Source organism: Canis lupus, chromosome 23 (genome assembly GCF_003254725.2).
Source record: "Canis lupus dingo isolate Sandy chromosome 23, ASM325472v2, whole genome shotgun sequence".
Taxonomy (NCBI): Eukaryota; Metazoa; Chordata; class Mammalia; order Carnivora; family Canidae; genus Canis; species Canis lupus.
Genome location: NC_064265.1, coordinates 11966385 through 11977482, shown reverse-complemented (window position 1 = coordinate 11977482; position 11098 = coordinate 11966385). Strand labels below are relative to the sequence as shown.

General features: G+C 40.8%; 2 protein-coding genes across 15 annotated transcripts in view; one reads left to right on the top strand and one right to left on the bottom strand.

Annotated features, from left to right (window-relative positions):
• Nucleotides 1-255, bottom strand: part of ACKR2 (atypical chemokine receptor 2) — a 62815-nt gene extending 62560 nt beyond the window's left edge. For 7 of the 8 annotated variants that reach the window (XM_049099854.1, XM_035704739.2, XM_049099850.1 and 4 more), the window contains exon 1: nt 126-252. The gene's annotated coding sequence lies outside the window, so the exon portion shown is untranslated. Of the gene's footprint in view, nt 1-125 lie in introns of all 8 variants that reach the window. The other variant, XM_049099851.1, reaches the window with a different exon arrangement.
• Nucleotides 256-309: 54 nt separating this feature from the next.
• Nucleotides 310-9499, top strand: HIGD1A (HIG1 hypoxia inducible domain family member 1A). 7 transcript variants are annotated; one of them, XR_007405182.1, is made up of 5 exons: nt 310-464; nt 6745-6859; nt 7472-7606; nt 8502-8601; nt 8699-9499. XR_007405182.1 is itself a non-coding variant. In XM_025461139.3 (5 exons), the coding sequence occupies exons 3-5, from the start codon at nt 6763-6765 to the stop codon at nt 8549-8551; spliced, it is 282 nt and encodes a 93-aa protein (XP_025316924.1). In that variant the 5' UTR covers nt 397-509; nt 3446-3536; nt 6745-6762; the 3' UTR covers nt 8552-9499. The 7 variants fall into 7 exon arrangements, 5 of the variants coding, with proteins under 5 accessions (XP_025316922.1, XP_025316921.1, XP_025316924.1 ...); XM_025461139.3 differs by adding an exon at nt 3446-3536 and having other exon boundaries at nt 397-509; nt 8502-9499; XM_025461140.3 differs by adding an exon at nt 3446-3536 and having other exon boundaries at nt 402-464; nt 8502-9499.
• The last annotated feature ends 1599 nt before the right edge of the window (nt 9500-11098 follow it).

Genomic DNA, 11098 nt, shown 5'->3' with positions numbered 1-11098 from the left:
CGCTCGGAACACAACGTTCACGGTGCTCGCCGTCGCTGCACGAGGGAGAAAGGGCGAGAGAAATCTGAGGTTCCGCCGGGCTAGGAGCCAGGGGCGCCGCAGAACCGCGGCCGATGAACCGTCACCGTGACGCCATCACCACGCGAGGGCCGGGAAGCCGGAGCCACCACCGCGCACACGCACTCACGCACAGGGACCCTCGCCAGCCGCTCGCTGGCCCGTGACTGGCTGGCGCCGGGTGTGGGCGGGACGAGGAGAAGCCGGCAGCGTGCGTCGCTCCAGTCAATCCCGGACCCGCCCCACCCACCGCGCACACGCACGCACCCCCCGGGACCCCCGCCAGCCACTCGCTGGCCTGTGATTGGCTGGTGCCGGGTGTGGGCGGGACGAGGAGAAGCCGGCTGCACTGCGGGCGTGGGTGAGAGCCAGAAGCCGGTTGGAGTGTGGGCCGAGCGCCGTCTTTGGTGAGTGAAGCGTGAGGGAGCCTTGGGAGCCGAGGACGCCCGACGGTGAGGCGGGAAGAAGTGCGGCCGCGCTTGGTTGGGCCGAGAGGGCCTTGGGAGTGGTGGGGGCCGCGGGACTGGGAGGAGGGGAGCGATGCCCGAGTTGAAGGGGGGCGAGGTGGGCTTGGCGGTCTCGGCCCGACCTCGAGGATGAGGGAAAGTTGCCGGATGGGGGCGGGGGGGGGAGTGGGGGCGGTCCAGAGACCAGGCCTAACGGCCTGTCGGCTGAGGGGATGAAGCAAAGGCTCGTGGATGAGTCGTGGCCGAGGAGAGGGAAGACCCGCGGAGGGGGTTGGGGCCGACCTCGGGCAGCAGGTCGCGCGGCAAGTACCGGGAGCCCCGGAGCAGGGAGCCTCCCGGAGAGCGGGCCCGCGCGGTGGGTGAGGAAGGATGGGCGGGGGGGGCCGAGCGCTCCGGCGGTGGAGTCCCGACAAGGTCACAGGAGCAGAGAGGGCAAGAGGCTCGAAAGGCTGAGGGCGGAAACCGCACGGCCTTGTAACTTCCCCACGACCCCGTGGTTCCTCCCACCCTGGTCGACCCCCTCCTACCCTGGGAAGGTAAGAAGGCCTCGGGCCCTGTATAGGGCAACCGTGACGGGATTTACATTTCTTCCTGAAAGCTAGACCCGCCGGCGAGGGTTAGAAAGCAAAGCGCGGGTCTAGAATTTGGGAGCAGCTGAAATAATTTCGACAGTGCTACTCGCTTTTCACGCTCATCACGAGTGTGGGCAGCAGCTAGTTCCGGCTCGGGGGTCATCGCCACCTCACGACTCAGGCTTCCAGAAGTACCCAGGCGCTTTCGAGTTTAACCGGTTTGGATTGAAAAGTCCAGACAATTGAAGTGGCACCAGGCCCCAGCATGACACATGTATTTGAATACTCTGTATCGGGGAATCTCTTAACTTCCTTGTGTCCCAGAGTCAGTTGAAGGGGGCTTCTTAAATAAAATACAGATTCCTCGGGCCCTGCCCGAGACCCTCTGAATCGGAATCTCCAGACTGAGGCCTTTTAGTCCTTTTAAACCAGCTGACAGGTAACTGATGGAAAATCAAAGCTTGAAGCCCTTGTTCCTGTGACCAAAATGACAGGGTGTGAAGATCCTTCAGTCAGTCTGTTACAGCACCTCAAGCTGGGCAGCTCATCTTCGCTGATGTCATTTCTAGGTTCCCATGCGTTTGGAAAGGTCTGCAGTGGTATCTTACTAAGTTTAGAGAATAATTAGTATTTTCAAACTGGCTTTGAATATCACCCGGTCGTTGGTGCCCCTTTTTGTACCTGTTCAACTTTTTGACAGAGATCTGGGTCAATTGCTATGGGTGGATGAGAAATTAAAGGAAAATCTGGAAGTGGTGCTAGTGAAAAAAGATCTATTCAAAGCACAGTTGAAATTGGTGGATGAGTTAAGTCACTGGAGAAGAAAGTTTCATTTAATTTTAGGAATGATTTGCATCTTTTTTTTACAATTCGAAGAAAAAAATTGCAGAAAAAAATTCCTGTTAAGGAATAGATTTTAATATTTCTCAGATCAAATATTTTACCAGCATTATAAGATTGATGCTTGGCAATATATTGTCAAAAGAACTCTGGACTGTTTGGGGAGATCTGAGTTCTTTTTTTTTTTTTTTTTTTTAATTTTTATTTATTTATGATAGTCACAGAGAGAGAGAGAGGCGCAGAGACACAGGCAGAGGGAGAAGCAGGCTCCATACACCGGGAGCCCGATGTGGGATTCGATCCCGGGTCTCCAGGATCACGCCCTGGGCCAAAGGCAGGCGCCAAACCGCTGCGCCACCCAGGGATCCCGAGATCTGAGTTCTAATCCTCCCCTCTCCGGTTGAGCAGTTCATATAACCCTTCATAACCCTTTTTCCGTCTGTAAAATTAGGCTGTTGGCATGGATTAATCATCTGGGTTGTTACTCTCAAATTATATGATTCATAGTTATTGATCCTGTTACTTTAAAAGTTAGCCATTTTCAACTGGTCTGGCTGTAAATCATAAATACTTGGGAAACTTTCAGCTGGTAATTAGAGAATTACCAAATCTTACGTGCAAGGAGTGTTAGGAATATATGGTATATTAGAATTCATGAGATGGTATAAAAATAAAATTTGAAGTCTAGTGTAATCTATGGTGTATGTTGGACTTTTTATATTCCTCTTTATTAATTTTATCTTCAAATTTGCTATAAGATGGTCTCAATCAGAGACAGGTTATCATTAATCACTGAAAGCAAATAATGACCACATGGTTTCCCCACACCCTTATTCTTACTCTGATCAGAAAACCAGATCAAATATCCTACCCGTACAAACTTCAGTCTGTATCATAGGTGAGGAATGGAGATGAGTGGATTTTCTTTTATATATAGGAGAGAGACTGCCATCCCCACCTTCCTGCAGGAGGGAGGAAAAAAAATTCTGTTGACCTGTTGAACAGTTATACTGATCCAGATAATTCCCAAATAACTTCTTAGTTTAGGAATAATTAAGCAAAGGAAGAAAGAATGCATATATCTACAAAAGGTGCTAGTTTTTAAAAGTGGATTATGTTATATAATAGTTTTGTCTCTTGTGGTTGCAAGGAACCAAGACCTGCTCAAGTTATCATTTCTTCCTTTATGAATTAGAATTAAATAAGCACTTAGGGACATCTAGTTTGGCATTTTTCTTACTGAACACTTAAACTCTACAAATGTGCATACTTGTTACTGTTTTCACTAAATCTTACTAAATGAATTAACTGAGAATAATTTTAATTGTTGAAATATATTATTTTTAAATTTATTCAAATATTCTGTGGTATGCTTACTACATGCAAAGCATCATGGCAGGTAGTGGAGATAGATACAAGCAGGGCAGGTATAGCCTGCTTGCTTCAAGGATTCTAGCAAGAGAAACAGTTAAGCAAGTTTTATAAGAGTTTTTTTTTTTTTTTTTTTAGGGAAAGCATGGGATCCTATAGGACTGCATAGTCAAAGCAATGATCATAAACTTAGAAAGTCCAGGGAGACTTCGAGTGGAAGTCAGTTAAGGTAAGAACCTGAAAAATGGGAGGAGTTAGCTAGGAAAAAGAATATCTGAAGGAGATGAAGAAAAGGGAGCAACAGTGTTAGGCAGAGAAATCAGATTGTGCAGAGGCACTGGAGTATAGAGAACCTTTTTTTAGAACTTTATTATTATTATTTTTTAAGATTTTATTTATTTATTCATGACAGACACAGAGAGAGGCAGAGAGAGAAGCAGGCTCCATGCAGGAGCTTGATGTGGGACTCTATCCCAGGTCTCCAGGATCACACCCTGGGCCGAAGGCTGAGCCACCCGGGGATCCCCCATTTTTAAGAAATTTAATATGATTTGATTGTGGGGTTCATTGGCAAGAAAGGTGGAAGGAGGAGTTGTTATAAACTGTTATGACCTTCGGAAACTAATGGTTAGTTTTGAAAGCAACAAATAAGCATACACTAGCCTAAAATATAATGTTTAATCTCTCCATCTAGTCCAATCTCTTCTTTCTTGAGGGCCAGTCTTAAATATTTCTTTGTGAAAGTTCCCAAACGTACTTTAGCTAAAAGAACCACACTCTGAATTCAGTTCCTCATTCTCTGTTATGCTCTTGCAAGTAATCATACTCTATCCTGTCCCTTTAAAAAAATATATCTAATGTTTAACATCACATTAATTATTTCAGTGGTTTTTTTGTTCTAACTCCTCACATACATAGTGTTTTAAACCTAGAACTTGCTAACCCTTATATATGATAAAAGCTCAGCAAGTAGGGCTTTAGTCAGTTAGCAGGTATCAGTACTAAAAAAGAGAGGGGATCCCTGGGTGGCTCAGTGGTTTGGCGCCTGCCTTTGGCCCAGGGCGCGATCCTGGAGTCCCGGGATCGAGTCCCGCGTCGGGCTCCCGGCATGGAGCCTGCTTCTCCCTCCTCCTGTGTCTCTGCCTCTCTCTCTATGTCTATCATAAATAATAAATAAATAAATATTTTTTTAAAAAAGAGAAAGGCTAGTTCTACTTAGAGTTTCCTCTTACTTTAGATGTGTGATGCTGTACAACTCCCCTGGTATAAGGTTTCCTTTTCAGATCAGTGGTATTCTTCCCAATAGGGATGGGGGCTTGGAAGGATGATTTCACTTTTCAGACTAAGCACTATGCCTCCCTTAGAGTTGGATTTTCTTTGAGGGTCCTACCTCTACTTAAAACCCTGGAATAGCAAAGTGTTGAATGAGAGTTTTTATTGAAGGGAGTATGATTCATGATGTACATGAAAAACCCAGAAGTGAAGGTAGGATGTTATGTGGGTAGTGGGATGGGCAGTTGACTTTTGAGTTTATTGTAACTGACACTAATCAGACTTGTATACTTAACATACTATGCTTGACTCCCTTTTATCTGTGGGTAACGTTTACAGGCAGTTTAAATCAGCTCAGTGAAGAAGGAAGTATATACATATTTATTGTGACCAAGGTTGAAACTGAATTTGTTTTCTCGTTATTATGAGACACCTATTAAATAGCTTCCTATGTAAAAGGAGAATGGAGCCTTTTTTGGTCTCTGTGGTCATGGAAATGAATCTTTTTTTTTTTTTTTTCTGGCCCCCTTATCCATATAATGATCAGGCTAATATCTTGCCTTTTTTTGGTACTGCTTAAAGGAGTAATATAAAAGAAGGTAGAGAATTTCAAGAGGGAGGCCCAGGGAATACAGGGTATGTAAAGGAAAGGAGAGCTGAAATTTAGGAGGTATTCATTCATTGAGAAGACCCTCAGGGTCATTTTCTTTTCTTTTCTTTTTTTTCTTTTCTTTTCTTTTCTTTTCTTTCTTTTCTTTTCTTTTCTTTCTTTTCTTTCTTTTCTTTCTTTCTTTTTCTTCTTTCTTTCTTTCTTTCTTTCTTTCTTCTTTCTTTCTTTCTTTCTTTCTTTCTTTCTTTCTTTCTTTCTTTCTTTCACTGCAGTGATGTTAAAAATAGTAACCCTAAGTAAAAAAAATTAAAAGGCTATATTATGTTCAATTGAATATAAATTATACTTAAAAAGAGGCGTTTCTAGCAATAGTATTTAATATAAAAGCTTTGTCCTTAAAAGAAGTAAATAATGAGGGCAGCCCCGGTGGCGCAGCAGTTTGGCGCCACCTGCAGCCTGGGGTGTGATCCTGGAGACCCGGGATCGAGTCCCACATCAGGCTCCCTGCATGGAGCCTGCTTCTCTCTCTGTCTGTGTCTCTGCCTCTCTCTCTGTGTCTATGAATAAATAAAATCTTTAAAAAAAAGAGAGAGAGAAGAAGTAAATAATGAACTAAGTAGAAGTTTTGGTTGTTTAGAAAGGCTATAATCTTTTCCCCAAAACAACCACCATTAATAATAGAGATTAGTGTAATAGGTTAGGCACCATATCAGAGGTGAGAATGGAAGCCAGATGCCATGTTGGAGTCAGTCTCAGTTGTAACCAATAAAAACTACACTTAGAGGCATTTAGGATATTCAGCATGGTTTGAAGAGACAGTAAGGAATATTTATTGGTTTGGTTTGAGTGAAGATGTTAAGTTGAATTTAGGGTGAAAATAGCCAGAAAATCAATGGTTACTATTTTAATTGACAAAAGTTATTTCAATTAAAAAAAAAAAAAACAACTTTCCCTGTTATCAGTGATGTGGTGTTAAAAAGGAATTGATTGGGGTTCCCCCAGTAGCTCACTCTATTAAGCATATGACTCTTGATGTCAGCTCAGATCTTGAGCTCAGGATTGTGAGTTCAAGCCCCACACTGGGGTCCATGCTGGGTGTGAAGCCTACTTAAACATAAACAAATAGGAATTGGTTGTATGGGATAAACATCAAAACAATAGGGATAAATACAACTCTTCCTAAAGGTAGCTGCGCGTTAAAAATACATTTAGTTTCTAAAAAATTCTTTTTAAACTTCAAGGATAACCTACCAGATTTTTATGTGGAAACCAGAATGTTTTAATTACATCCAGCTGGGCAGCCCAGGTGGCTCAGCGGTTTAGCGCCGCCTTCAGCCCCTCAGGGTGTGATCCTGGAGACCCAGGATCAAGTCCCACATCAGGCTCCCTGCATGGAGTCTGCTTCTCCCTCTGCCTGTGTCTCTGCCTCTCTCTCTCTTTCTCCTCTCTGTGTATTTAAATAAATAATAAAAAATCTAAAAAAAAATAATTACATCCAGCTATTTAGTGTTCTAGATGTTTCTAATAGCAGAACCTCCTGGAAATTCTCTTTCAGGAGGATTCTTCAGTCACAATGTCAACTGGCACAGATGTTTCTCTTTCTTCATATGATGAAGATCAGGGATCTAAACTTATCCGAAAAGCTAGAGAGGCACCATTTGTTCCCATTGGTAAGTTTGACTTTAATATTCTAATGAGTCTGTTGTAAGTTTTAATACAGGGGAAGTGTGGTCAATTTGTTCATCAGCTGCATCCTGAAAGCATTTGTTTCATTGTCTTCATATATTCTTGAAATATCTGAGATTGGCTAGATATACCTCTTTTTACAAATTTCTGTGTGCAGCCTTCTTTTATTGACTCTTATTTCATTAAATGTGTGTGATCTCAACTACCCTCAGTCTCAATGATTTGCTAGAAGGACTCAAAAGACTCAAAAAAAGCTTACACTCACAGGGTTTATTACAGTCTGTGCTATATTAACTGATTCCCTTCAGGGAAGGAAGTAGGACTTAGAGGAAGCATTCCTTTGGCACTCTTAAAGCACCTACAGGCCCCACAGCCCACATTTTGAAGATGATCTTAACGTTCCGAATCTGCTACTGTTTGCTGCCGATTATGGTTTTTTGGTTTTGAGGGAGAAAACTAAAGACTCAATTTGTATGTTAGTTGATTAATAGTCTTATAAAACATCCTCATAAAAATAGTAGAAAGTACATTGATTGTAAAGTCATTTTGGTTCTCCGACCCCATGCATATGACATATGTGACGATTTGTTTTACAGGAATGGCGGGGTTTGCAGCAATCGTCGCATATGGATTATATAAATTAAAGAGCAGGGGAAATACTAAAATGTCTGTTCACCTGATCCACATGCGTGTGGCAGCCCAAGGCTTTGTTGTGGGAGCAATGACTCTTGGTAGGTTTTTGCAGGAAACTTTCAAGTTTGTAATTCCCATTAATAGATTTCTTTGTAAATAAAACAAAGTAGATTCTTTTAGCTGACTTTGAAGTAGTTTGTAATGTCACATATTTATTCTCACATAAAAATTGCATTAATAAAATAGTTCAAATAGTGACATAGTTTTAGTCTGTGATACATCCTACTAGTTTTAAAGAAAGAAAAGGCAATTCTGTTCATTACAGAGTTTATAATTTCACTGGAGTCCAGTTATGTAAATAGGGTTGGTAGTAAGATTCATTATCTGGGAGACATATGGTTGGTTGCTGTTTTACTGAATTTTTGAAAGTGGGAGAGTTTGGGTTTTAAAGAACCCAAAGGGGTGGGACAGGGAGAGAGGGAGAGAGAATCTTAAGCAGCCTCCATGCTCAGTGTGGAGCCCAACATGGGGCTTGATCTCACAGCCCTGAGATCATGACAGCCAAAATCAAGAGTCAGATGCTTAACCAACTGAGCTATGCAGGCACCCCTGAAAAGATTTTTTTAATGTAGGTATTACATTCTTTTATTGGCTTTATATTTCGTTGCTGTGTAATATCAAATAATACCAAATAAAGTCAAGAGTGACTCCTTTTAAAGTTGTAAGGTAAGTACTGATTGTTCTTTAAAACAAATATTTCAGTAGTCTGAACTAGTCATACTAGCCTTGAGCTAGTTAGGAACCCATATAAAAAGAATTTCAGAAACTTGAATAGTTTAAGAAGGCAAGAATAAGCAGCCTTGGGTCATCTTCACCTTGTAAATATTGCATGTTAGTAAGATGCTACTTTTAACTGTCTTATGAACTGTTTTTAATCTCCTTAATATTGTGGGAAATATTTAAATGCTTAACTAATATTTCTTTTTCCTTTAGGTATGGGCTATTCCATGTATAAGGAATTCTGGGCAAAGCCTAAACCTTAGAAGAAGAGAAGCTGTCTCGGTTTTGTTGGTGGTGCTTGCTTTTTAGTTAGGTATCTCATAGTGAGTTTTTGTTTATGTTGAAAATAAATCATTTGAATGGGTCAGACAATAATATGGTAATTTAAATATTGGCTTTTTTTCTTGCAGGTTTGATTTGCCTGGTAACCAAATTACTTGTGACCAATTAACTAGCTAGGTCATTCACGGGAGTCAAATTAGCACAAAAGAAACATGTCACTTTTAAATGTAGTGATAAAATATGCTCCTTCTTAAACTCTTCTGTTAAAATTAGTTGTAAAGAGGACAGTTTGCCAATTCTGAAGTACTCCCAATTGCTGCAGAATATCACATGCTTTTGATGTCATATAGGAATCCTATTTAACTTTTTTCTGCCTGTTTTGCAGACGGAGTACTTCAGTTTTTAGGGCTCTTAATCCTTTCAGAACAGTGCAAAGAATATAAGCTTCCCCACAACTGAAAATATGTGTATTTAAACCAAACCCAAAAAGCCGATAACAGCTGCTTAGAAGTAGTATTTATTTCAGAATCATACTTGTAAACATGAGAATAACTTAACTGTGGATCCCAGTTTAGCTTTTTTTGTAATTGCAGTTATATTTATGCTGCTGTTGTATTAGAATTTTTAAATGTCATCTTGAAATAGAAATGTGTATTTTAAGTACTAATGCAAAGGTAAATGAAAAATACTTTTTAAATGTTTGAAGTTTGTTTATTTTCTCTGTAAGAATCATAAATGTTAACAAATTACCTATATTTGAAGTGATTAATGATTTATCAGCAAGGTGGTTCGGTCAGACATTTATACACAAACTTTGGCGTACTCCAGAATGCTTTATTATACGTGAAATTTTCTCGTCTAACCTGAATTTACATTCCATGGTGATAACATGGTAAATGTAGTGTTAGTAAAGTAAGTGAACACATCAATTGCCTTGTATTTATTTCAGTTTGGAAAAAATAAATCATTCCTCAAAGTGTAACACAAGGATTAAGTTCCAAGAAAAGAGAGAATGTTTTGTATTTTTAGTAGGAATGACGGTGAAAGAATATTTATCAAGTAGGAACAATGGTTAATGTTTATTGAGTATTTACTGTATGCCACATACTGTTCTAAGTGCTTTTCATTTATAATGTCAGATTTCCTAACAATCCTAAGAGGTAAGAACTATGATCCTTATTTAGCAGAGGAGGAGACTGAGGCATAAACAGTGTAAATATCTAACCCAGGGTCTCAGAGCTAGAAAGGGTGGCAGGTTTGGTACTGGAATCTGGGCAGTCAAGTGGTAGATGCCAACAGGTACTAGAAATGTTGGCCTTTGTGAAGTTAATGCTAGAGTGGCAGCAGTTTTCATACATTAATACAATTAGGCAAGAGGTTACAGCATGGTCTTGACTCTCCTGACTAAACCTTGGATCAAATCAGAGTTTTCTCAGTCTTAGCTATAAAATGAGAAGTTTGAGCTAGGTAATTTCTACAGTCCTATAAAGTTTATAGGTCATTATATGAGTCTGAAAAGTGCTTTAAAAGTAAAAGCTGTTACTAGGAACTATTTTCTCAGGTTCTAATAGCCCTCATAGGAGGTCTTGGTAGGCAGTTCTAACCATTGTTTCATGAAGGATAAACCTTCTGTAGAAGAACAAATTTGGGAACAAATTTCAGAAAATTGTTCTAATAGATGAGTACCTTATTGATTTTATTAAACTAATCATTTGAAAGAAGTTGATCTTGGCCAATGCCAGAGGACAGGGCAAACAGGAGTGAAGTGTTGAAAGGGTAGTGAGCGTTATGTAATTAAGGGTGGGGTTGCTTATCCAAGGAAAAGAGTGGTAAGTTAGCTGGATAAACAGGTTGGCATCAAATAATGGAAGTTCTTAAAAGTGGCTCAGGTTGATGTGATAGTACATGTTACTGAATCAGTTCTGGGTTCATGGTTCTGCCACCTCCTAGCCAGGTAGCCATGGGTCCCTCATCTGTAAGATCCACAGTATCAGTGGCCTAGGGTCATTGGGAAGATTAAATGCAGTGGTGACTATAAGGAGTCTAGCATAGCACCTGATGCATAAGTAAATCCAGCAAATGACTGCTACTACCCTTAGTACTGTGGTAAGCTTGGGAAAACAACAGGGTGGATGCATGGGCCCTGCCCTCACAAATGACAGTCTAGCAAGGTAGGCTGCCATTAAGTGATTACAAAAAGCATGATGAATACTAGGCATAGGTTGCACCAGTAACTTCCAGCTGGGGGACCTAACCCCAGGGTTGTAGTCAGAGAAAGTATTCCTGGAAGTGATGTTGTACCTTAAGGAGATGGTATGTTGATTTTTCACTGAGCATTTGATTTCTTGGCTTTATGTTGTATGTTTTAAGGGCATTGATGTATGATTGCTTCCATGTCTCCTTTAATCTCTTTGAGGGCATGGTAGTCTTTTTCATCCAAAGCACCTGTTATTAGTGGTCTGGGCAATTTAAGTGTTCAATAAATATTTAATTAATTGGAATAAGTAGAGGTTTTTTGTTTATTCATG

What these genes read in the sequence shown, in the direction of transcription:
- HIGD1A (XM_025461137.3), top strand. Translation starts at nt 6,763, where the DNA reads ATGTCAACTGGCACAGATGTTTCTCTTTCTTCATATGATGAAGATCAG. An exon ending in GGCACCATTTGTTCCCATTG is followed by an intron (nt 6,860 to 7,471) that starts GTAAGTTTGACT and finishes TTTGTTTTACAG; the next exon opens with GAATGGCGGGGTTTGCAGCA. An exon ending in TGTGGGAGCAATGACTCTTG is followed by an intron (nt 7,607 to 8,501) that starts GTAGGTTTTTGC and finishes TTTTTCCTTTAG; the next exon opens with GTATGGGCTATTCCATGTAT.